General features: G+C 34.5%; 2 protein-coding genes across 3 annotated transcripts in view; both read right to left on the reverse strand.

Annotated features, from left to right (window-relative positions):
• The window catches only part of LOC108671687 (ADP-ribosylation factor GTPase-activating protein 1), a 22,518-nt gene extending 7,420 nt beyond the window's left edge, over positions 1-15,098 (reverse strand). Inside the window, exons 1-10 of the mRNA XM_018159260.1 lie at positions 15,081-15,098; positions 9,757-9,870; positions 9,245-9,386; positions 8,290-8,461; positions 7,746-7,863; positions 7,297-7,407; positions 6,202-6,261; positions 4,978-5,074; positions 2,979-3,078; positions 931-1,117 (exon numbers count right to left, since the gene is read on the reverse strand). Coding sequence (XP_018014749.1) covers positions 931-1,117; positions 2,979-3,078; positions 4,978-5,074; positions 6,202-6,261; positions 7,297-7,407; positions 7,746-7,863; positions 8,290-8,461; positions 9,245-9,386; positions 9,757-9,870; positions 15,081-15,098 — 1,119 coding nt within the window. The remainder of the gene's footprint in view (positions 1-930; positions 1,118-2,978; positions 3,079-4,977; positions 5,075-6,201; positions 6,262-7,296; positions 7,408-7,745; positions 7,864-8,289; positions 8,462-9,244; positions 9,387-9,756; positions 9,871-15,080) is intronic.
• A 1,562-nt stretch (positions 15,099-16,660) lies between these two features.
• LOC108671958 (cuticle protein AM1159-like) lies at positions 16,661-27,084 on the reverse strand. 2 transcript variants are annotated; one of them, XM_018159240.2, is made up of 3 exons: positions 27,035-27,084; positions 25,208-25,591; positions 16,661-16,814 (listed from the first exon to the last, which is right to left on the reverse strand). In XM_018159240.2, the coding sequence occupies exons 1-3, from the start codon at positions 27,044-27,046 to the stop codon at positions 16,761-16,763; spliced, it is 450 nt and encodes a 149-aa protein (XP_018014729.2). In that variant the 5' UTR covers positions 27,047-27,084; the 3' UTR covers positions 16,661-16,760. The 2 variants fall into 2 exon arrangements, with proteins under 2 accessions (XP_018014729.2, XP_018015052.1); XM_018159563.2 differs by lacking the exons at positions 25,208-25,591; positions 27,035-27,084 and adding an exon at positions 18,553-18,610 and having other exon boundaries at positions 16,661-17,195.
• Positions 27,085-27,990: the final 906 nt, after the last annotated feature.

The following is a 27,990-nucleotide window of genomic DNA, read 5'->3' on the forward strand; positions in this document are numbered from 1 at the left end:
CAGAGATAAGGGTTAGTCTGTACAGACAGAGATAAGGGTTAGTCTGTACAGACAGAGATAAGGGTTAGTCTGTACAGGCAGAGATAAGGGTTAGTCTGTACAGGCAGATATAAGGGTTAGTCAGTACAGACAGAGATAAGGGTTAGTCAGTACAGACAGAAATAAGGGTTAGTCAGACACATGCAACTATTTAAACGTGTTGTCCGGAAATAGTGATAATGCCTATCAGCATGTTTTTTTACCAGTTCTATACCACTAAAATAAAAATTTTACTACACAAGTTCATCTTTTTGACAGAAAATGATTAGAAATGCATTTACAATCTAAAAAATATAAATAAAAACCTGAGGCTTAACTTTCTATATAGAATAACAAACTATATTTTGTCATAGAAAATACCGTAACAATAACTGNCAGAGATAAGGGTTAGTCTGTACAGACAGAGATAAGGGTTAGTCTGTACAGGCTTACATAAGGTACCATTACATAGGTAAATGTTTTCATTCGCACCTTCACGCTGACTCAATAAGAACTATTTAAACGTGTCGTCCGGAGATAGTGAAACCTGTACACTGTGCATTTACTTCAGTATAATACATGGCAAACGCTCATTTGTTTGAAGATTGGCAACATCATTTGAACGATTCAAGAAAAACAGGCAAAAATAATGGCTATCAGCATAAAACAAGCGAAAATAATTAATATCAGCATGTTTTTTTTACAAATTCTATCCCACTGAAATAAATATTTTACTACACAAGTTCATCATTTTGACAGAAAGTGATTGGAAAAGCGTTTGAAAAATATTATAAATAAAAACACGAGGTTTAACTTTTGGTATAGAACAGCAAACTGCGTTTGGTCATTGTAAACACCGTAACAATAACTGGCAGAAATTCGACAGTTTTTCATGTAAATAAATGAAGTTACCTTAGGTTTACTGGACACCTTTCTGTCTTCGGTTTTGTTGTCATTGTTATTGACGGACGGAGTGTCAAAGCCAGCAAACGTCTTGCCGACATCGTTGCTGTTCTTATCGCTGCTTTTATCACTGCTGTTGTTTTTATCGCTGCTAGTCCAAGAGTTCCAGCCATCATCAGCCCAGCTGTCATTGCGTCTGTAACAATTCACTTCATTAATTTCATGCAGTTTACATGTGTGAATGATGAGAGGATGATACGGTACCAAAAACCTTTATTCTATGGTTTTCAAACCATGGGTTTGGCTTTAAACCCCCGAAAAACCCTTATTCTACGGTTAGTGAAAGATTTCTTGTAAAAATTATATTTAGCACTCGGATATCCTAGTTAAACATTGTAATAAATAAAAAATGAATATACCGGTAGGTAAATAAATTGAAAATTACATAATTCACAAAAACAGATACCGGTACTAACATTAATAATAGAAAAGATAGCATAGTGAACCATCCGTGAAAAAACCTCGTCATCTGTACTTTTAAGCAAAGAAATTGACAATAATAAATTTATAATAAATTGTGGCTACAAATTTATAATCATTAATTCAATTCAGATTGCAGTCAAACAAAAGCAAATGCGCCATGTATAAGTCGCCATAAATATTAGATTCACTGAAATAGAATATTCATATTTGCAACCCATCATATCCAAAATATTAGGTCAGGTCTCTAAACATTATATTTGCACTATAACTTTAAGTTAATTTACTTAACATACATACTACCTAATTTACCAAGTCATACGTACATATAATATCAAATGTATTCTTTATAACTCCGTAAAAAATTATAGGTGAAAAATAATTTCAAATTTGTAAATCTATTGTAAAAATACGAAGGCAATTATCGCACTTGAGCCGCAGTTTCTTATGGCCAGAGCCATCAGATCGAAATTATTTACAAATATAATAGAAAAAATCTGTGAAATAACAAAGATTGTCATGATACACTTGCTGGAATCTACATTATAATAACGAAAATCTGTAGCTATATATTTACCATATATAGATTTAAACTAAAGGCTAACATTATACCCTAGCTGGAATCTACATACAGTGGGGGGAAATAAATATTCGTACACTTGAAAAATCGTATTTTAATGTATGTAAGTACACAAACTTAACAGGAAAAGTGATTTAAATTATGTATAGAGACGCATAGTATTCAAAAATACTATCAAAAGAAATTAAATCTCAATGCAACAAAAAACAATGCAACATGTGNTAATAACTAATTAATATATACCTATATAAATTAAAGGTTATCACTATACCCTTGTATCTACATATATAATAACTAATTAATATATACCTATATAAATTAAAGGTTATCACTATACCCTTGTATCTACATATATAATAACTAATTAATATATACCTATATAAATTAAAGGTTATCACTATACCCTTGTATCTACATATATAATAACTAATTAATATATACCTATATAAATTAAAGGTTATCACTATACCCTTGTATCTACATATATAATAACTAATTAATATATACCTATATAAATTAAAGGTTATCACTATACCCTTGTATCTACATATATAATAACTAATTAATATATACCTATATAAATTAAAGGTTATCACTATACCCTTGTATCTACATATATAATAACTAATTAATATATACCTATATAAATTAAAGGTTATCACTATACCCTTGTATCTACATATATAATAACTAATTAATATATACCTATATAAATTAAAGGTTATCACTATACCCTTGTATCTACATATATAATAACTAATTAATATATACCTATATAAATTAAAGGTTATCACTATACCCTTGTATCTACATATATAATAACTAATTAATATATACCTATATAAATTAAAGGTTATCACTATACCCTTGTATCTACATATATAATAACTAATTAATATATACCTATATAAATTAAAGGTTATCACTATACCCTTGTATCTACATATATAATAACTAATTAATATATACCTATATAAATTAAAGGTTATCACTATACCCTTGCTGGAGTTTTTGGTAGCCAGAGCTCTCAGACCGCGCGTTGTTCAGGAGACCTGCTCGCTCAGGGCCGCTCTTGAACTGGCTGCCTTCACTCGGTCCTGCGGGACAAAACCTGCGATCACTGCCTGCACTTGAGTCGCCAAGTTACTCAAGTCGCCGGCCTTCAATTAAAATATACAGGATTTCATTATCTACAAATCTACATTATCTACAAATATACATTATCTACAAATATACATTATCTACAAGTCTACATTATCTACAAATCTACATTGTCTAAAAATCTACATTGTCTAAAAATCTACATTATCTACAAATCTACATTATCTAAAAATCTATATTGTCTACAAATCTACATTATCTAAAAATCTATATTGTCTACAAATCTACATTATCTAAAAATCTATATTGTCTACAAATCTACATTATCTACAAATCTACATTATCTACAAATCTACATTATCTATAAATCATTATTGACAAATCTACAAGTAAAGTAACTATCATTACAAATCTACAAGAACAAAATCTTGTATCTCTGCCTGCACTTAAGTCGACGGCCTTCAATTGAAATGATCTATTATATGAACAGAATCTACCCAGAGCTTTCTAAATAGGTTTTTACAGCTTTTTATTATCTATGTGGTAATCTTAAGCTACAAGTCGCATTTCTGACCAGTTTTGATAGACAAACGGCGAGTTGAGTGATCGTGTCTCATCAATGACGTCTGGTTGATACATAATTTTTCTATTTGCATTGTTTACAATATGAGATGAATAATATTTGGTTACATTTTAAAAAACTATTTCGTCATTCCTATACCGTATCGGGATGAATCAAATATTATACTATTTTCGCCGCTGCATTAACACCCACGAATTTTAAAACTGCGATGACTTAAATCACTGAGGGCAAAACTTTCCTACATTTTTTAACCAATTAAACACGCCATAAGTTATTTCTTTCACTTTTCTAACGCCGTTGTTGAGATTTGGTTAAATATAACACACACTATTACCACCGATAATATATAATTTACATCATGAAGTAATGTGCTGTCTAGTTTGGGAAATTCCGACCCATAGTCAATGACATAATATGAATATATAATATATAAATGCAGTATCATAATACGAATTCAATACCACTTTTGTGAGATTTCAAAAGTTTTACCTAGTACTACTAAAACAAACAACTTTCTGACCTGTACAATATTTATTATTGTTTGTGTAGGTGGATTGAGAGAAGTGTCCTTGAAGATTCATTTTGAATACAGTATAAAATACAACATCTGTGTACAGCACTCGTCCAATATACAACATCTGTGTGGACCACTGAACACAACAGACATCAGTGTGGACAACTGACACAACATACAGCTGTGTGAAGGTCTGTATAAGACATCTTACATACAAGTCGTCATATGCATTCACCAAAATTGTCCTCACTAACATTACTATTACTCATAGGTACTATCGGAACAATACAGTATCATCGTGTTGCTACTATATGCTATCACTGAACTATATTCATATATAAGAGACGATATATCCGTATATAATAAATTATATATTTATATATAATAGGTAATATATTTATAAATGAAAGATGATGTCTTCATATATAAGAGATGATATCATATATAATAGAAGATATATTTAGATACGTATAACAGTTTCATCATAGCACTACTAGTATGTCATATCACTGAACTATATTCAAATATGAAAGACGATATATTCGTATATAATAAACAATATACTTATATATAATAGGCGAAATATTTATAAATGGAAGATGATGTCTTCATATATAAGAGATATCTTCATACGTAAGTGATGATATCTTCACAGATAATAGACGACATCTTCATATATAATAGATGATATATAAGAGACGATATCTCCATATATAATAGATGACATCTTCATATATAATAGATGATATATTCATAAATAATTAATAGATGATCTCCCCGTAAAAGTTGATAGATCACCGGCACTATCGATGCCATCAAGACGCTGGTGCTGAGGCTGCAGCAGTACGGAGCTCAGGGACTGGCCTGACGATATCGCCTGCGCCGCCTTCGTCACCTGTGACAAACAGGGGCGTTAGATAAATACATGATATACGTATATACCTGGTAAACAGATATATGTTATGTAGATAAATGTATGCTATATGGTAACTTAACATATACTTGGTTAACAGGTAGTAAGATAACAGGTATATGTTATGTTACCTGGATAACAGCTATATGTTACATTACCGATACTATATATTATGTAAACTAGATAACAGGTATATGTTACGTTACCTGGATAACAGGTATATGTTATGTTACCGATACCATATATTATGTTAACTGGATAACGGTATATATGTTACCGGTATATGTTATGTTAACTGTATAACAGGTACGGTATATGTTATGTCACATATACCATTTATTACGTTAAATGGATAAAAGGTATATGATACCCTATGTTACTGATACACATTATGTTAACTGGATAACAGGTAATTCAATTTAATTTCATAATTTAATTCGGCATTTCATTTATTACTTCTGACTGCCTTGCTATGTCACAACAAAAACAATACGAATTTGAAACCGCCACTTTCAGAATTTAAATTCTTCAAGTTTAATATGCTGAATTTATTTCAAATTTATTTATTATTAGCGTCAACCATTGAAACAATGATCAATTATTGCATATAAGTGCATTAAAAAAATCAGGTTTGCTCTCTTTTCATTCTTGAGAAGCATTAAATCCAGCAAGAGTTTATACGAGTTTAGCAAACAATAATGAAGTTTGATAAGTTCACTTCAGAATAGTTTTACCAACTTATAAGTTTGCACTCAAAAAATTACGAGACTATGTCCAAACAGCGAAGCACTTCCCGTCCTTGTGTGGGTTATCCTAACCCAGCTTTTACTGGGAAAAAACATATCAGTGCTACAGGAAGTGTGTCACTATTAGAACAATATGACTCATACTGCAGAGGTGGGCAGTAGCGCGCTACATGTAGCGGCCGCTACATTTTCAGTAGCGGTAGCGGCGCTAAATTTAAGCAATTGTAGTGGTAGCGGTAGCGCCCGCAACATTTAGAGCATGTAGCGATAGCGGCCGCTACATTTCAAAGTAGCGCTGCCCAGCTCTGACCATACATGTTTCTGAGAAGACAAGAATATAATAAATTGTTAAGTTACTCCCACCTTGCTGCCGAATGCTGACGCCTGATCGGATATCTCGTCGAGCAGTTTACCCTCGCGCACCTAACGAGGGTAACGGGCCGTGCGAAGGTCAAATAATACAAAATTATACAGATAGATATAAAATTATATAGATAATAACACATGCTGCAGCCCACAAATAATATACTAACACAAACTTGCCAACAGGATATTGGACAACATAATTACTGACTACCAAAGACGTCCAAAAATTAAAAAATAAGTATAAATAATTCAAAATTACGTGAATACGTCATTACAATGGCCAATGTTTAATTTGAGACTAATTAAGTTTATGCTACAATATAATGGTACTGAAATGACAACAAACAGTAGGTACTGACAGATGTCGTTTATAGAGCAAGTAATCAATAATTTAGAATCAGTCAACAACCATAATACAGATCAAAAATGCACCACATAGAAATATAAAATAATGTGCACAAACGCTAACACGTTAATTTGAAAATCTTTTTGAGGATAAAAATGATCAAGCAAAACAAAAGTCTAAAGTTTTCTAGGTTTTCTAAAGTTTCTAAAGCTTTTAAAGTAACTTTAGGAGTCACTGCAAGCATTTACGATAATTACAATAAGCGATAAAAACATTTATAGCAAATTTAAATGAAGTAGAATAAGTGAGTAAGTAACTCCTTACCACAAGAACTGTAGAACAACGTTTGTATAAAACTGTTGAATTGTGTACCTACAATCAACTGTAGAATTGGTATATGTAGAATCAGGGGTATCGTATAAGCAAAAAAAAATTATAATAATACATAGTGGATGAATACCTAGAGACTTTCTAATATAAATGCTGTTTCTGTAATATTCTTTTTTATAAAATTTTAAATATTAAGAATATGTTAAAGTGCAAGGTAAAATTTCCCACATTGAAGCTAAAATTATTTAAACGAATACAATTAACCACTAACAATCAAGCAGCACATGATCTTACCTCGTATCTTATAGTCTTCTGAGAAGTAGAAAGTTTCCACTACGAAAATAACTATTAGAGACAGTTATTACCAAAGAGTTGCTAGGAGCAAGTCTCATGATTAATACCATTAATCATCTGACCTTATCACCGATAACTTGTCCATAGACGGTGGCCTTGTCTGCAGCTATGGCGCTGTACTCCACCGCCTTGGCCGCTACCTTTGTTGCCCCCAGGCTTAACAGCGACCAGCCCTGTAAATATTATATGATTAAAAGCTAATAATAATAAATATTTACACAATTACAAGCTAGTAAGCATTATAAATTATAATAATTATTTATACAATTACAAGCTAATAAGCAATATAAATAATAATAATTATTTGCACAATGACGAGCCTTTTGGTGGTTCACACAAAAATATTAACCATGATAACCGGTCACTTAAGCTCGGTAGAAACCTGAACTGTGATGTGGTGAAATGTGGCGTGACAATAGTGTTGGTGAGCTGCTTTGGTATAGTACAGTGGTTGGTATAATAATGACTGGTACAATACAGTGACTGGTATAATACAGCAACAAGTATGTACCTGAGCAAGGGAGGACACGGCCGTGTCCATCATGTCGACGGAGGCGCTCTTGGGTGGCGGCTGGTAGTTGGTGTTGCCGAAGCCGCTGTAGCGCCCGCCTTGTGAGGGCGGCACGTGGCTGTGTGAGGTGAGGGTCATTATGAGGGGTGATGCCTGGGGTGTGGTGTGTGGAGGTAGTGAGGGTGATGAGTAAGGGTAGTGAGGGTGATGAGTGAGGGTAGTGAGGGTGATGAGTGAGGGTTTTGATTGTGATGAGTGAGGGTAGTGAGGGTTTTGATTGTGATGAGTGAGGGTGATGAGTGAGGGCAATGAGCGGAAGGAGTAGCTACACAAATTATAGAAAAAAAAAGTTTCCAGCAATAAAAAATACACCCATGAATCAGTGAGCACATTATAAAGATGACAGAACCCAATGCTACCCATATTGACAAACAAAAATACACTAAAACACTTTACTCTGTGACTTCATGCAAAAAAGTCATACAATAAATTTGTATAAATTATGCGCAAGTATAATTTTCACAGACGCTGTTCAGAATCTTACTCGGGTCTGCTGAGATTTTCATTCTGGACTCTCTCAAAGAAAGCTTCTGTTTGGTTCTTGATGGCTGGATCTTGGTAGCCTGTTTGGTATCCTGACTGGTAGGAGTTCTGGTATCCTGACTGGTAGCTGCTACCATAGCCACTGCCATAGCTGCTGCCATTAGAGGTGGTACCTGCAATATAGGGTACCAGTATAGTCAAATACAATATTGACTTTGTCACAATAAATCAATATTTCATGAATATATTAATAATTAATAAGGGAAATATTGTTTACATCACGGACAGCACAAGGGTACATATTGAACATTACCTATACTAATCCATAAAAAAAACTTTGAATCTTTCCCTTTGAATTTATACTTTTATAAATATGAATTTCTTATTTTGGGTCCATCATTTAGAATAACTCTGTAATAATATATATAAGTAAATAAATTATAAGATTCTTTATTAAAATAAATTAAGCCTCGAGATGATGAAGAAAAGGCAAGGTAGAAACTTTGATTACTGGAAAAGGAAATGAATAGAGATAAAAATTATAGAAAAGCTGTGGATAAATCATGGTTTACTATGAAAATTCAACTAGAACGGTATTAGTGAGGTGACAGCAGGTAAAATAAAGAATTTAAAACTCCCATAAAAAGTTTTATAAAACTAGGCACCATACCGGTACATAACAACTAAGCAGCTAGTATGATTTGGTGACTCAGGAACAAAACACATGCAGTTATAAAACGTCAAAGAATGCAACAAACGTAGTATAATGAAGAGAAAATCATTGGTACCGGTATATATTACATATATTCATTTTTCATTCCATCAATCTTTTCATTTAGGTCTATATTTACAAACTTTCCAATACATCAAAAATCTATAGATACTACCTAATTTATAACCTTCATAGTATTTTAGCATAATATTTATTATAGTTGGATCAAAACTTGTCAACTTGCCTTCATTATTAAATGATGGGGTAGACTTGCTTTTACTAACACCAGATGCTGAGGAACTTCTGCTTGTGGAGCTATTGAGGGATATTTTGCCCACAGAGCTTGTCTCAACACTCCAGGGTTTGCCTTGGGACAGGCAATTAAGCTGTGAGAAAAACATATTTCCCATTAGCTAAATTTTGCAGTTCAAAAGAATGTGAATAAAGCTCTTAAGACTCAGGCAGATAACAAATTTAGAAGGTAAAGTTCATTGGTAGGAAGAAAGCGGATACGGCTCTCAGTACAGCTGAGAGCTTGTGAGCTGTATGCGGTACTTGAGAGTCATATCCACATTCAATAACATCAATACCATGTACATAGTATACAAATCAGCTCTAAATCTACACTTGTAAACCTTTTCCTTGCCAAAATACTCTTACTTTCTTAAAAGATTTTATTATTGAGACTTTTTCTTTATGGGGAAGTAATTAGACTTATTAAATGAAACTTATTATCCTTCCTTCAAGTCACAATACCTTATCCTTATAGAGAGCAGCAGCTCTGGTGTTGTACTTCTGCTGCAGTGGAGATGAGTGGTCGTAGTCACTCTGAGCCATCAGAAAGTCCAGAGCTTTCTTATTCCCTCCAATCTGATGTATAAATTAAATTAATAAATTGCAAGTTTTTAAAGAGTACCGTAAAATGGGGTAACTTTGACCGGCGGGGTAACTTTGACCATTTTTCCTTTTTTTAACAAAAACCCCCAAAACTCAAAAACGATTCGACATAGAAAAATTTTGTCAATGGAAAACCGCGACTGATGAATAAATAAATTGATTAGAATAAGTTATTAATTGCAGACAAGCATTTTTTTAAAGTTTTTTTCGTTAGTGGTTTAATTTATAATAAAATTTATTATTGAAACTATTTACAATACAATTCGTGCATCTACGTTTATATTGGCGAATATAATTTGAGAACATTGTAAATTTTTGGAAACATATTTACTTTGGATTGAGGAAGCAAACAAATTAGCATGCATTGCAATACTGATATTATGTGGAATCAAAAAAAAAACTTGAAACTAGTGACAGTTAGGAAATGGGAGGCCACCATGTTTAATTAAAATCACTTCACAACCAAGACGCGTCGTGCTACAATAGAACGACTTTCTGAAATAGTGACTCCAGAAAATAACATTTTCTGTCTGGACTCCATGAAGCTTTTTCTCAAGTCAATTAAGTGTCTTGCACTCGCTGACGCTCGATTACTCCTTGCAAAATATTTTTATATTGCTAAATTATTTATCACCTTGGAACGGGAAACTTTTTCTACAATTAAATTTAATACCGGTACCAGTTTATATAACTATTCATAATTCATAATAACTATTCATAATCTTATATATTATTCATATTTTTCGCGTAATAAATATTTTGGAAATAGGACCATAAGAAGCTGTTTCGGGAGCAATCGGTCTTGGTTCTCTCACATTATTTTTAAAAGAAGTGTTTTTTTTTCGGACGTTATACCTCATATACTATTTTTTTTAATGGTAGGTAATGTCTTACTTGAGCTAGGTGAACTAATTTTAGAGTAAATATTGTTAAAATTACACTATTAATAGTAGGTAAAGTATTTTTTCTTCGCAGTCAACCCAGAGTTTCTATACAGAAATTATTGCTCTTATGTATATTGAAAAACAAGAAACTAAACAACTTTATTCTTGTTCATCTAAAACACAAAGATCTGAAGCGTGATAGCAGTAGATCCTTCACTTAGACTAGGTAATTACCATGCAAATCATTATCATAAGCGATTACATCCAATGTAATTAACGCAGTCGAAGACAATTTACTACCTTCTGAAATAAGTTTCTGCCAATTTTGATGTGTTTAACAGTTGGTGTGCAATTCCAATATGTTTTAAAAATTTGCAATTCCAATATATGTTTAAAAAAGCTACAAGAGAATCCGTGATATCTATTCCTGGTAAAGTACAAATTTCTTGCCCCCAGTTTGGCTTTCTATAAGAAAACTAATTATACAAGTGCGATGAAACAAAATACACGCGCTCGTCGGAAATACATGAAGCGACATAGTGTACATTCGCGATAAAGATATCATCTCGTTCCTTGAGACAAGAGATCCGAAATTATGTTGAATATTGTTGCTTGCGTTATCGCGCCGAATGCCTGGGACCAAGACCGATAGGTATGCATAACCTGCATCGGTATATAATTTAATTGTAAGGACTAAAAATTGCTTTAATCGTATTTTGAACTGAGAATCAAACGGGAATCGTATGTACTTTGTAAAAAAACACGAGTTTGAACCGGTTTTCTTTCAGCATGAGCGTACATGAGCATTATTATTATAAACGGGATTCGGAATAACGGGAATGCATGACGGGATTCAGACTAACAGCAATGACAGGATTTGGGATAAATGGATTCTAAAATTGCTGGGATGTCGAGCCAATGCAATGCTAGGGCTAACCAGCCAGTTTTTAATTAAAAGTATGAACTGGATATTAATGCCCGACATCTTTGAAGTACTTTAGTGGATATCAGCAATATTGCTCCACATTATTTATTCAGGTATTGGAGATTACTGGGCATCGTTGACCGACACTTTCCGACATGGAACACTGAATTATATTTTTTTCGAGTTTTCCACTTCATTCAAGTGGGGTTGAATTTTGGATGGGAAAAGCAAGCGAAAATACGAGTATCCTGGATGGATAAAGTTGGCTAATTTGAATAGATTTTTAAACTTGAATGCAGGAAATTGGGAGTAGATTTTTAAATGACGAAAATAGGCGTGAAAAAGTACATTTTAGCCGAGACAAGTTGGCCAGAGCGAGTGAAATGCAAGTAGGTCTTTGGGTGTAGATTTTTGAACGAGGACAGTAGAAGAGAAAAACTAAATTTTAAATGTTAAAAGTTATTAGAATAAACAGATTTTCGAAAGGGAAAGTAGGGCAGAGGATGCCGGGCGCCAGACGAAGTCGTCGGGCAGTCGTCAGAACAGACGAGGGTGAAGGCCAAGCTGTACTTCTGCTTTGGCTTTTGTGACTCTATTAACTAAGGTATTTGATTTAACCTGATAAATCGTACTGAATGTTGACAGCTGTTATTAATTCATGTTAAGAACTCATTTGAAGATTTTTATGCATTGATTCATGAATAATTTGTATATTTTGGCACCATATCGATTCGTTTTGGATACTCAATCGTTAATTGATTAGCATGAATATAATTGATGTTCGTCTGTTGATCTCGCGTTTGAATTTATAAGACATATCGCAGGCCAATAAAGAGCCAGTGAAAAATTAACGAATTTTATGAGCCAACATTGCTGATAATAAGTTACAATTATTGGTGCAATCATGCACGCTAAATAATGAATTGAAGCTAATTAAAAATCCTTTAATTCAGTGATCAAGTTTCATTATTATGTGACTGCGTAGATTACTAACTAAACAGCCCATAACTGTTAATTCTACAGTTATTGAATATTTAACTGTTTATATTCTTACAGTGTGGGCTATTGGCGTCATCAACAGAATGCTAGCAAGCAGGGGTTGACATAATAGAAAAAAATGCGCCAAAAATTTTTAATTTGATTTAATTAAGAGATTTTCATTATTTATACTTGAATCATACCTTCTTTTCGACAAATAATAACTTATTTCATCGTAAATCAACAAAGAACAGTTAAGCAAAGACAAAAATCTTTCTTTCTGCTTGTTATTTTATAATGTTGGTCCTATGCGTTGTTACCTGTTAGTGAATGCATTCATCTTTCGCATCGTTTAATTTTAACAATGTGGAGTCTTGCATGAATGGCAAATTAACATGAATGTCCGAGCACAGAACACGATTGTTCTATATTTTAGGAGGCACGTTTTATCCACGTGATACTACCGAGAATGGAAGAGTTCATCGCTGTGAGCGCATGCTTCGTGTGAATGAGCAATACTTTCTAATGGCTGACTTATGTTATAAAAACATGAAACTATTTAAAAATGGAAGAGTACTTCACTACGTATATGCTGTGTACATTTGATTGATAGTTTCTCATGGCTACCCAACGGTTTTTTAAACATGAAATTATTTAAAAATGGAAGAGCACATCGCTGGGTAAATGCTTTTTACAGTACAAATGAGCGAGTTTCGCGTATCTGCCCCACGTTATGAAAACATGGAACTATTTAAATAAGAAAGAGTATACAGCTACGTCCACATTCTTTCTATGAATAAACTACATTTCTTCAAATTTACAATAATACAAATACTTACACTATTCTCATCTTTTGGTTTCAAGTCTGCCAGAACTCGTCTTGTTCTAGGGCTTGCCATTTCAATAATAAATGGCAAACTCAACACTTCTAAGGAGTATACTTAAAAAAAATGAATTGTGAATTTGTGAAATACTACACCCAGACCCAATCACTTGTAGCCTGTAGGTAGGACGTACTAGTACTACGTAGAAGTTGTAGCTTTCAAATTTTCCTAATTCTATTACCTGTAAAAAAAACAAGAATTACACATGTATAAAAATTTCCTCAAAAAATCAGTATTTTAAACAAATTATTAATAAAACTTTACAGTAAAGTTCAAATTAAAAAATTCATCAAAAACTTAGAAGAAAAAAAAAAACGGTGAAAGTGAGACGATGGGACGGCCCGGACGGCAGACGGAAGCGAATCCTATTTAATAAAAAGTTCAACTTTTGATACAACAGAATAATAGTAGATAACAGGCTGGAAGCTACATTTAAATCAATGAAAGTTTTACACATCATTTACGCAACAATTCTTCATCGACTTTTCAATCAGGTTATTTAATTGTGAACATCCGACGAACACTCAACACGACGAACACAGCTGTTGTACAAATCGGCCTGAATCGTGTCCGCACCTGACAGAGCTGGCATCAAAACACTGCCGCGGAGTTTTTTGTAGACGACAAGAGAATCTTAGACGGTTTAAAATATTAGAATTGGACTTGAGGCATGGTGACCATGAAAGAGACATTAGTCAGTCCTATACATCGGCTAGCTGCCACGCGTCACACATTCGTAAATGTTGAAGGAGAAGAGGGAAACAAGGTTAAGTTGGAGCGATATTAGATCAGAGGCTAGAGGGTTTAGAACGTTCGTGTTAATAGAGATGAAAAACAGTTGTAATGGAGTGCAGGAGGGAAGATATTTGATATATTATTATTTTGCCTAATTTTATTATTATTACTATGACTCAGCTATCAGGTCATAATTAAATATGTTCCTTTCATATTTTTATTATTGCCTTACTATTGCTTGCGACTGGGAAACAAAGATCGTCGTTGAACTCTTTGATTGGGCATAGTCGGATATACTGCAGATTCAGAAAATACCTCATTGAGGTTTTCTGATCCATATACATCAACTAACCAGTCAACATCAGCATAAAGACACACCTCTGAGTCTGAGATGAGTCCTCAATCTTTCTGGTGGGCGACTCAAACATATCGAGGCCGTCAACGCGCCAAGGAAATAAACTATATCACACAGCGCAACATTATCCCATACTATATCTCTCTCATGTTACGGTCAGTATAGTTCAATAATATTACATTACACACTCGCCGTATTCATGGGAGCTAATGTTTAAAAATTAATCATGTTGATGCCTAAACATTAGCGATAATAACGCAGCAAGTTAGAAACCTGAGATTGCCTTTGCTTAGCATGGCTCTCTGCCGCTATCTGTTGAATTTGCTGTGACTCTTTTTCGTTATGGAAAATGTTCCCTTTCATTAAGCGGGCAAATGTCGAGAGCACTTACCCGAGTTCATTGCCGTGACTACAATATTCACCTTCTCGTAACCATCCATTCTAAGTATATAATAAAACCTCTTTTAATTAAATAACCGAGACTGCTATAATGAACGTAGACGATGGACTGGATATCTACGTTGACCGCTCATCTCTTCCCGCCCGCAAGTTTGAAAACGCACAGTTGACCGATGCTAATCTATGCACGAGCTTCTTCATTCAGCATGATAAAAATAGTTCTGTTCGTCTTTGCCTGGCACATTATTTGATTCGCCAACTGCACTGAAATTCAAAGTCGATCAAATTGTAAAGTCGGGAAACAGAAAATAAGAAGTGTGTTAATGTATGTTAGATGCTAAAAATCCGAAAACTGATGAAAACTCATCTCAAGTTCTGTCGTTCATTTTTTATTTGCAAACCATCAAAGCAAAATGAACGGCAACTGGTGCTTAACAATAATTATGAGATTAGTATTGACTGAATTATTGTGCACGTTGAGAAGAACATATAATCAGATTGAAGCCATAGTGTAAGCCTAATATGGAATAGTTCTTGTCAACTACATTAAAGGACCTTTTGTTGAAGATCCTTATGTATTATATTATAGTATATGTATATATTATATTACATATTATTATATGTATTATTATATATTATCCTTATGTATTTGTATTATAAGAAATTTTGATTAATTGTAAAGTTACAAGACAGTTCAATAACTCAAACTAAAAGTAAAGTTGTGCTCAGGTTTGCAAGTGTGCTCCTTGCATACCTAGAGCCATGCTAGATGTAAATAAACACAGATGTGGGTATGTTAACAGACTACTTGACGCCTGCGCCGGTATTGCAATGCTGGCTATCCCAGGTCAGAGAAGGCAATCCTTTCGTTGCAGGTGTTTCGTCGACGCCTAAAGACGGAACTATTTCGTAGAGCCTATATGAATCTAGTGTTTGGTCATTTTATCCGTTCCCATCCTTTCTTGTGTCTATTTATTTTTCGCTGACTGTTAATCTAATGTTTGACGTGCCCTCGAAGTTCGTTTGAACCAGACGCCACGATAAATGTTTCATAGATTAATAATAATAATCCCAGATAGCTAGCAATGCTAGATATGGATGAGATATGGTGTGTGAGACATGGATCTCACACACAACTGACCTCTCGAGAAAGATGCGAATAAATGCTTGTAGGCAACTGCCTTCATGAATTGGCACCTTATGCGATAATCTCTAGTAAAAGTCACCGAAAGGTCTCTAATTTCAAAACAAATAAAGCAATGCAATTTTCGGAAACTTTCTGCCAGTACTGAAATTCATTTATCACTTCACTGCATTTGGTGGTGATTAAGATTTAAATTTTTAATATTAATCTTTCAAATTCATCTTATGAAGAGGCTACTCGTTCTTCAAATGTGCTGGTGCATTTGAAAAAAATATGTATATTACATGCTCTTAAACCAAGGAAAAGATAAGATAAATCCATTCCTTTATCACGTCGATCAGTGATCCGAAAACAATTCACTAAAGAATGGAAGACCCAAGCATTTGCAACATTAAAATATCGTCGTAAGCACTGATAACTTATAGGATATGCAAAACAGAACCATTCATTCATCTGAAATTTAATAAATACAGGGACAGCCTACAATAAATTACATTTGTACAATTTTACATGGGAAACATCGAAAAGTTGGAGTACATGGTTGACTTTCGTGAAATATTTATTGGTAAGAGCGCTCATCGCTGTCGTCGCGGTTGCGGTCTTCCTCGGCAGCCTTGGCGATCTGGTCGAGGACGAACTGGGGGATCTCGTGGGGGAATTCAGGGGCCACGGGCAGGGCATCGGATTCGGGCTGGTATCCTCCCTCGGCGTTGGCAACGTATTTCAGCTCGAAGTCCTCACCGTCGGGGTGGGTGAAGCTCACGGTTCCCTGGGTCTCGACGGCGCCATCGGGGCCTGAGCCGTAGCCGGACTCGGAGATCTTGGTGCCATCAGCAGTTTCGAAGTCGAGGCTGTACTCGCCGGCGGCGCTGGGGTACACGCGGTCGTCACGGAGGATGGCGACCTCATCGGAGTCATCCCTGCTAGCCGCGGGAGCGGCGTAGCGGGAGTCGGGGCGGGCGGCCGCGAGGGCGAAGAGAGCAGCAAAGATGATCTAGAAAATGCAACATTTCATTATCTTGAAAACCGTTATTTGAAAATTATATTCTAATAATGATTTAAGCCATTTTTGAGGTATTGTTTGAAGTGGCAGACTAGTATGTTGATTCATTAATTGCAGCAGCACCAGAATGCAATGCCCATGCCATTGGAAGACCTGACTTGTACAAGAGAAACTATAGAGCGACGTTCATCTTCATTTATTGATCAGACTAATCGAGCGATTGGAAAAAGGTGCAAATAGAGCGATTGGAAAAAGGTGCAAATTTCAATTGTGGGATAATGTATTCGCAGCAAAAAGTAGAACTGGAATTGTCAGATATTGACTGATGTTTTTCCATACATATTATAGCAAATCGAAAAAGGGGACTAGTTTCCTGGAGCTGACCATTTCCTACTGAATCATTTTATTCTGAAGAAAAAAGATAGTTTCCAATGAAATTGAGTGATTCAGAAATCGATACAATAGAACGATGCAAAATATATTTGATTTAATCATTGCAATATTCTCTCAACTCATAGGAAAATTACCGTAGAAAGCAAAATCATGTCCTTCGCGCAATAAAACAAAAACAGAAGTGTATATTAAAACCATTATAAGAAAAGCCCGTTAAAAAAGAGATATGATCTGTCAAAAATTTTGACATCTGAGTACGGGTACAACAGCATAATTTTGTAAAGCTGTTATTAAACGTTGCACGTGACTTAGCGCTAGACGGGTTAAGCAGTTGCTGTTGTCACTTTTTAATAAAATGCTGGGAATTGGGGAGTTTAATAGTGTATTGCTCAAGTCCATATATTCGTATTGTCTGTCGATCACTGTCAAAATTTTAATTAAAATGACTGTGAATAATCAAAATAGTAGGCCAATCAGAGCTTATAACTTGGCAAAATGAATCTATTAATATGAACGAAGAACTAATGGAAAATTCATTATATTTCAGCAGAGTCTGCATCAAAATATGGATGGTTATTTTGGTTGATTATTCGTGTAATAAATTGAATTAAATATTGTCTGCTGGTATTAGTTTAAAATTTTGGCAAAACACCAGCGAAATAATAAATAGCAATTAATTGGTAAGAATTTAATCGATGTTCTAATGTCTATCTAGAGTTTAAATTATCACGACATATCGTGGACCAATTAATTAGCCATTCACAAGTCAGCAAATTTTATGACACAAATTTGAACAGTAAATCCATTAAAAAATTTGAAAATGCAGGTAAATTTACTGGATTTTCATAGGGTCTCCAATGAAAGACAAAACATGTCACGGAAAAATTTAAGGACTGAAGGCTGATAATATAATATTAAATTATATTTATAGATTATTATTATCTTGGAAACTTACGGTCTTCATGTTGTCGGAGAGTTGGATCGTTTTGATGCCTTCTGAGTTCTGCATAGCCTTTATATACTCCTTGGCAATGCATATGTATATATATATATAAAAAGTAGTCAAGGGTTCCTATATCGAGTTCAAGGCTGCAGTGCATTTGCACGCTTGATCCCTCCTGTATAAGCTTGACGAAGCACCAGACGTGCAAAAACTTTCGCCATGCGATTTCAAGTTGGACATAGAAGCGAAGAATGCAATCAGACAATGCATTTAAAATTAAAGGCTACATAGGCTTGAGAAGTAAGCTCGAGACAATAACACCTGTAATTATTATTATTGAAGAAAGCGTGGTTATACTAAAAACATATAACTCAGTACTCACTGCAGTGAATGACAGAGAGCGCATTTTCTCGTCGACGAAAACTTGAGGACACGGACGGACGGACAGACAGACAGACAGACGGGAATGGCGAGCACAATAGTGCATTTTTTCCATAAATGAGAAAATGCGCTAACAATGCAAATTCTGAAATTCAGTGGTTGACTGAACAACGAAATAAATATAGTAGAATTTCAATGGTATGCGGCTCCGAAAATTAAATCAGTTAAATTTTATTGTGAATGGAAACTTGGAGCCGAATATCGTGTTGCCGTCTTGAAGAAAATACATAGCGATTATTATTTCACTTGAAAGACGTTGCTCGTATAACAAACACGTGGGCTTAAAAGCAGCTAGGAAAAAATTATCAAAGGAATATCTGAATCCCATGTTATTCATGAATATGAAAAACAAAAAGAAATATTCTATCTCGTATCTCGGAAATTTAGAGTACAGAAAGTCTAGAAATTAAACATATTTTCTTTTACAATATTAAACGAAAATCTAGGTAATTTTCAAGAAATTTTCTGGGCTTCAAATTATTTATTTAAGAGCTAAAAAAATTTGTTGAGACGACTTCACCCGTGCTATGTAATTTTAGGCGAAAATATTTTTATTATGGTTTAGCATGAGCACTACTGTACTTAAATCAGTTTCGTAAAATTTGAACGATGAATAATAATCGGCAGAAATAACCGGGGATATTCGAAGACAGTAATTTATGAGGGAGCGGTAACATTATAATATTACAGTAATCAAATTTTAAATGAAACTATCGAAATTTGAATTACAATTTGATGGAATCATTGTTATCTGTGCTGTAAAATGCCTATAATAAACGTAAAATAATAATGCTCAACGAGGTTACTATAAGGCCAAAAAGATATGGTGAAGATATCTTCACCAAAGATATGGTGAAGACAAACCGCGACTGATGAATAAATAAATTGATTAGAATAAGTTATTAATTGCAGACAAGCATTTTTTTAAAGTTTTTTTCGTTAGTGGTTTAATTTATAATAAAATTTATTATTGAAACTATTTACAATACAATTCGTGCATCTACGTTTATATTGGCGAATATAATTTGAGAACATTGTAAATTTTTGGAAACATATTTACTTTGGATTGAGGAAGCAAACAAATTAGCATGCATTGCAATACTGATATTATGTGGAATCAAAAAAAAAACTTGAAACTAGTGACAGTTAGGAAATGGGAGGCCACCATGTTTAATTAAAATCACTTCACAACCAAGACGCGTCGTGCTACAATAGAACGACTTTCTGAAATAGTGACTCCAGAAAATAACATTTTCTGTCTGGACTCCATGAAGCTTTTTCTCAAGTCAATTAAGTGTCTTGCACTCGCTGACGCTCGATTACTCCTTGCAAAATATTTTTATATTGCTAAATTATTTATCACCTTGGAACGGGAAACTTTTTCTACAATTAAATTTAATACCGGTACCAGTTTATATAACTATTCATAATTCATAATAACTATTCATAAATTATTCAGGTATTGGAGATTACTGGGCATCGTTGACCGACACTTTCCGACATGGAACACTGAATTATATTTTTTTCGAGTTTTCCACTTCATTCAAGTGGGGTTGAATTTTGGATGGGAAAAGCAAGCGAAAATACGAGTATCCTGGATGGATAAAGTTGGCTAATTTGAATAGATTTTTAAACTTGAATGCAGGAAATTGGGAGTAGATTTTTAGATGACGAAAATAGGCGTGAAAAAGTACATTTTAGCCGAGACAAGTTGGCCAGAAGGAGTGAAATACAAGTAGGTCTTTGGGTGTAGATTTTTGAACGAGGACAGTAGAAGAGAAAAACTAAATTTTAAATGTTAAAAGTTATTAGAATAAACAGATTTTCGAAAGGGAAAGTAGGGCAGAGGATGCCGGGCGCCAGACGAAGTCGTCGGGCAGTCGTCAGAACAGACGAGGGTGAAGGCCAAGCTGTACTTCTGCTTTGGCTTTTGTGACTCTATTAACTAAGGTATTTGATTTAACCTGATAAATCGTACTGAATGTTGACAGCTGTTATTAATTCATGTTAAGAACTCATTTGAAGATTTTTATGCATTGATTCATGAATAATTTGTATATTTTGGCACCATATCGATTCGTTTTGGATACTCAATCGTTAATTGATTAGCATGAATATAATTGATGTTCGTCTGTTGATCTCGCGTTTGAATTTATAAGACATATCGCAGGCCAATAAAGAGCCAGTGAAAAATTAACGAATTTTATGAGCCAACATTGCTGATAATAAGTTACAATTATTGGTGCAATCATGCACGCTAAATAATGAATTGAAGCTAATTAAAAATCCTTTAATTCAGTGATCAAGTTTCATTATTATGTGACTGCGTAGATTACTAACTAAACAGCCCATAACTGTTAATTCTACAGTTATTGAATATTTAACTGTTTATATTCTTACAGTGTGGGCTATTGGCGTCATCAACAGAATGCTAGCAAGCAGGGGTTGACATAATAGAAAAAAATGCGCCAAAAATTTTTAATTTGATTTAATTAAGAGATTTTCATTATTTATACTTGAATCATACCTTCTTTTCGACAAATAATAACTTATTTCATCGTAAATCAACAAAGAACAGTTAAGCAAAGACAAAAATCTTTCTTTCTGCTTGTTATTTTATAATGTTGGTCCTATGCGTTGTTACCTGTTAGTGAATGCATTCATCTTTCGCATCGTTTAATTTTAACAATGTGGAGTCTTGCATGAATGGCAAATTAACATGAATGTCCGAGCACAGAACACGATTGTTCTATATTTTAGGAGGCACGTTTTATCCACGTGATACTACCGAGAATGGAAGAGTTCATCGCTGTGAGCGCATGCTTCGTGTGAATGAGCAATACTTTCTAATGGCTGACTTATGTTATAAAAACATGAAACTATTTAAAAATGGAAGAGTACTTCACTACGTATATGCTGTGTACATTTGATTGATAGTTTCTCATGGCTACCCAACGGTTTTTTAAACATGAAATTATTTAAAAATGGAAGAGCACATCGCTGGGTAAATGCTTTTTACAGTACAAATGAGCGAGTTTCGCGTATCTGCCACACGTTATGAAAACAGGGAACTATTTAAATAAGAAAGAGTATACAGCTACGTCCACATTCTTTCTATGAATAAACTACATTTCTTCAAATTTACAACACGTTTCAGCAACATGAAACCATTTAGCGATGTAAAACAACTTTCCCACCAGGAATCTTACGTTGAAACATCGTTGAATAAACTTCGGTTAAACGAAATCAATTTGCAATCAAATCAATGTTGTTTGAAGGAAATAAATTTGCAATCAACATTGTTTCAACGAAATCAATTTCTAATCAATATTGTTTCAACGAAATCAACTTGTAATCAACATTGTTTCAACGAAATCAACTTCTAATCAATATTGTTTCAGCGAAATCAACTTATAATCAACATTGTTTCAACGAAAAAAACATCTAATCAACATTGTTACAACGAAATCAACCTCTAATCAACATTGTTACAGCGAAATCAACTTCAAATCAACATTGTTTCAACGAAATCAACTTGTAATCAACGTTGTTTCAACGAAATAAATTTGCAATCAACATTGTTTCAACGAAATCAACTGGCAATCAATTTTGTTTCAACGAAATCAACTTCAAATCAACGTTGTTTCAACGTAATTTGCTTCGCTCTGAAGGTTCACTTTGCCCGCATGGGTGGCGATCATTAAGGCCCCTGTTGGGGTAGTGACAGGGACAGCCGCTGCGTGGCCTTGACCCACTTCCTAGACCCACTTATGGGTAGAGGTCGAGCCGTATATGGACACATACAGACGCGCCGTAGACACGTTCTCAGCCTTGAAGAATTAGTACTAAAACAAGTGAAAAGCTGATCCCGCGATAACATATTTGGAAGTAATTATCTTAATAAAAGAAACGATAGTTGGTTTATTACACGTTTTGTTTGAAATATTTTGGCGAATATCAAGATACGGGTCTTTAATTGAAGGGAAGTTCGAAAGATGAATTGCGAGATTTTTACTCGGAAGCATAGTATGAAGTATTCAGACAATTTAACCCGTTGATTTTTTTGAGTGCAGCCTATCGAAGACACAAACTACCACGTTTTCATATTTATAATTTATTTTTCATAAACTTCGCTGTGGTCTTATTGAAGGTGATCTTAAATGTTAATTTTTATACAAAGAGCAGTACTTTTACATATATATACAATATATATTAAAATAATGTATTTACCTACTTTTTTTACATGACTATACTTTTACATCTATAAAATTTTACATACATACAATTTTATACAAAGCGCAATTTTTTTATATACAAGTGGAATTAAAGTCATGGTACTTCTGAATAAATCCTTCATCTTGTATAGACCTGGATGTTGGCAGCTCATCCAATTATTTATTAAATTTAAATCTGATTCGGAATAATTCAATTATACGCTCATATCAAGCGTTAACTGGAGAAGTAGTATAAACTTCGATTAAATTTAATTGTAGAAAAAATTTCCGGCTCCACGGTGATAAATAACTTAATTAGGAATATAAAAATGTTGTGCAAGGAGTGAACGAGCGTCAGAGAGTGCAAAACACTTGACCTAGGTTATATTTTGACTGGCCTTGCCGGCACGATTGTTTAAATCGCAAACATTTAATCTATTGGCCAATTTAATTTAATCCCGCGTCCAGTTCAGCTTTATGAAGTGACCACATGCACCCATAAAAGAGGCCTGTGGACATTAATTTTGATCTCATTATTCAAATAAAGCAAAATTAAAAAACATGAACTTGAATAATTCGTTGTATCTTGCTCTTTTCAATTTATTAATAGCTAATTTTCTTACTAAAATTTTGATCGAAAATTGTAGCCAGATTTGAAAATTCCTGTGTTGCCCGGGCTTGATAATGCCAGTAATTTTGGAATCCCAATGCCGTTATTACCTTAATGCCTAATCCCGTAAATGATAATGAAGTTTATGCATTGTATAACTAATCGTCATTTACTCATTAACTGAATTCACTGTAATTGGTGAGTATTTACTCACTAATTGTATTCCTGGTGAGCAACACGAGTATTTAGCAAAATTGAGCTATTTTTGTTATTTAGGACTAATAAAACTTGACCACGATCATTGAACACGACGACATTAATTTTCCGGTAATATTTAATTAATATTTTCCTTGAACATGTCTAGTCGTAATTTTTATGATGTTTTAATGGAATATTTTGTTAATTCCGCAGGCAATAAATTTTCATTCCGTACAATAAATTTTCAACTTTCGCTTACAATAAATATTGTAACTCCAACATACCACAATTGTGTCCGCAATATATAACCTCACTTAAAATTATGCACACAATTATTGACCATTGTACTTAATACACATTCGTAGGCAGAGACCAGTGGTTTATCGAAGAACACTTCGAATAATATTCTAAAATAATTGAAGCGATGTACGTGGAAACACGCAATTGTTTTTGGTGTTGGATTACTTATAGGCACGTGTTTCCACGGATTTGAAGATACGAAAAAATTGTGATGAAAGCACCCATGATTAAAATTAAGTTGATATGTATTTCCTTTGCATTGAAAATTCTAATAACTTCATTAATCATTCTTGGAGCCTTGCAGGCAAAACTCACTTTGTTCATAAAAATTGTATGCAGTAAACGGTAATTTTTGCTGTGCTTCAATTAAGGAATATGAAGCATAAGAACTATTTTCCGTGAACTATATTTTGAGTCTACCCAAAAGTAAACCATGAACTGATCAATTCTTGATACAATTGCAGTCTTGGGAAAGTCAAGTCTGGGAGAGATCACATTTATTACAAGAAAAATAAATACAATACTAAAATTTAAGACATAAAAAGTTTGGAATGCTGCTAATTTTTTTGCTAGAGTCCAGCGAAAAGCGTACGATGGAATTCAACTCTTATAGTCACGTGCAGAATTTTTACACCATAAAATTTGATAATTAGCAAGTTGGAAAAAGTATCACTGATATGGGGTAAATTATTGCGTAAGTAATGGTTTCATGTTTTATTGGAAAAAAATAAGTTACTATCCAACATGGATAGAATTTTTCTCATAGTTCGTAATCACAGTCGTGAAGAAACGTAAGCTTCTTCATATCGTTTCCAAGATAAGAAGCTCGATCAGATTAGTTGTAGTAGCGACGTTCTCCAGATGAATCATCTCTGCGGCCGCCTTCGGCATCTTCACGGGCAGCCTTGGCGATCTGGTCGAGGACGAACTGGGGGATCTCGTGGGGGAAAGCAGGGGCTACGGGGAGAGCAGCAGACTCGGGCTGGTATCCACCGGCGGCATCAGCAACGAACTTCAGTTCGAAGGGGGTTCCGTCGGGGTGGGTGAAGCGTACGGATCCTTGGGTCTCGACGGCGCCATCGGGGCCTGAGCCGTAGCCGGACTCGGATACGTGGATACCGTTGGCGGTCTCGAAGTCGGTGCTGTACTGTCCAGCGGCGCTGGGGTACACGCGGTCGTCACGCACGATCGCGATTTCGTCGGATTGGCCTCTGTGTGTCGGCTGGGGAGCGGAGTAGCGGGAGTCGGGACGGGCGGCAGCCACGGCCAAAATAGCGGCGATGAAAACCTGAACAGATTCCAATAACGCTATGAGATAAATGACAATGATTTCTGAAATAATAAACGAGATAATTATTGTATGACAAAATTTATTGCAATTGAGTTCAATTGGACCGAACAATTCAATAAATTAGGGACGAGGAGCAGGTAATTTTTAAGGAACGCAGCAATAGAATTTGATAAACTCGATTAAGAAAATTGCCCTGACCAAATAGTGTGCATTGTAAAGTTGGACGACAGATTTGTTAAAACTTTGAAAACAGCTTGGATGAAAAAAACAACCTTCGGTATGTTATTCTCCAAGTTGCTAGAGTACATGACAGGAAAAAATATGAAAATAAGACAATTGAAAGAAACCTATCTATTTGACAAATGAATACGATATTGCAGTTTAGAATACGACCGAATCAACGTTCGAACACTTCGACTTTGATGAGCTCGAACAAAAACATTACGACTTAGAAATACTACAATTTAATAGGTCTATTAATTCTGTATATATATGATTATGTCTTTTGTATTGGCATTATCATTATAGAGGCGGTTAACTAATAGTACACGACTGTTTTAAAAATAGAGTGTTAGAATCCGTATTGTTATATTTATGCGAGAAAAAAACAACGTAAGAGGAATATTTGTGAGTAAACTCTACATAAAAAATGTTTGAAACAAGAAAAGGCTTTAGAGGTGATTTTTTTAAAAGAGGTGACTCTTTTATACAATTTTTTATAGAAGGCTTTAGTGGTGAATGTTATAAAAGCTTCCTTCGTATAATTAAGGAAAAGTGAGATTCTAGAAAAATTAATCTGTATCACACTTAGAATAGAGGAAATAAAATTCAAGCCAAAGAAAAATGCAATCCGTAAAATGTTCAGCCAAGTAGTCAACTGTACTTTCCAATTTCATACTAAAAAATACGCTTATTAACTTAACTTATTGAGTTATAAGTTAAGTACGCAAGGCTTTTACACTTTTAAACAAAAATGTTGGTCGTTTTCGGATAATATGTTCATTTGCAAAGCCTTTCAGAAGAATTGAAACGAAAGCATTACAACTCACTGAAAACCTAGGTGACATTCCAGGAATATTGAAATACTCAGAGGAATAACCTAATTTTATGCAATTTGCACTATTGTACTTGAAAAAAAGGTTCAGAAGCAAATGATCTCCTTTACTGGTGCACCAAACTTTGCTCAGCAAAGGAATTCAAAATATGAGAGCATATGGCCGAGTCATTTACTTAAAAATATATGAAATTTCCAGTTTCATAAAGCTAGAACATGACACACTCCAACCATACATATCCAGGCACAGCAATGGCCGCAAAACGAAAGCGGGATTCACTGCAAAATTTTAAAATTTGACTAACATGAGACGCAAAGAAATTACGATCGTCAAAAACTGGAACTTCAAATTATTAGCGCTGGCGAAAAATTGGATCATAACTTACAGTTGAGATCATGTTGTCGGTCCCGTAGGTCGGAAAGAATCAAGTGATGGGTTTCTGTGCCTGGACCTCGCCTTATATAGCGCAAGCAAGCCATAACGGAAGTTCAAGGTAAGACAAATGATAATTATTATCGTTTGGGAAGTTCACGCTGATGGGAAACATTTCACAACCGTAAAAGACATTGTTCGAAATGATGCCACAGTATAGAAGTTGCGTGGCTAGACTGCTCGACGTGGCAAGCGTGAAAGTATAGAGGTGACCGCAAAGTTTAGGTAACGGCAAAGTTGAGGTGGCAGCAAAGTTGAGATGGCGGTAAAGTTGAAGTGAAGGCAAAGTAAAAATGACCGCCAAGTTCAGGTGAATACAAACATGAGATGGTGGTAAAGTTAAAGTGATTACAAAGTTGAAATTGTGAAAAATACAGATGGTGGCAATGTTGAGGTGACGATGAACTTGAGGTGGTGACCGTAAAGTTGAGGTGACCGTAAAGTTGAGGTGACCGTAAAGTTGAGGTGACCGTACGTCTCAGTGACAGGATGTGTGTGCAATAACCTGCTGCATAATAAATCAAAAACCAAAGCAGGGCGGGACCAAGAAAATTACGGTTGGGATGCCATGAGAGGTCACCATGACGGGCGCGAGGCATCAATTTTACGGCCAAAAATTAATGATGAAATTCGTAAATCATTGTATGGAGATGCGATTAAATATTCCTACTGGTTGTGAGCAATAAATTTTGTACCCGAGTTCGTTAATAAAATCGAGATATTTGGAAATATTTATATTGTGGTCGACATAACTAATATATTTTTCAAGCATTTACAGTTTCGCAGATTACAACAGACGTAATTTATTTATATTTCGCAGGGAACGTTAACCCAGACAATGCCTAGAAATTCAAAGTTAAAGCTTGGGAAGGATTGCTTTCCGTTAAGCTTTCCGTCCGATTAATAATT

This window comes from Hyalella azteca, unplaced genomic scaffold, assembly GCF_000764305.2.
Source record: "Hyalella azteca isolate HAZT.00-mixed unplaced genomic scaffold, Hazt_2.0.2 contig9858, whole genome shotgun sequence".
Classification (NCBI taxonomy): Eukaryota; Metazoa; Arthropoda; class Malacostraca; order Amphipoda; family Hyalellidae; genus Hyalella; species Hyalella azteca.

Coding starts and splice junctions, on each gene's coding strand:
- LOC108671958 (XM_018159563.2), bottom strand. CDS start 18,606: ATGCAGAACTCAGAAGGCATCAAAACGATCCAACTCTCCGACAACATG. Junction 17,196..18,552: donor TCTCCGACAACATGAAGACC/GTAAGTTTCCAA, acceptor TGCATTTTCTAG/ATCATCTTTGCTGCTCTCTT.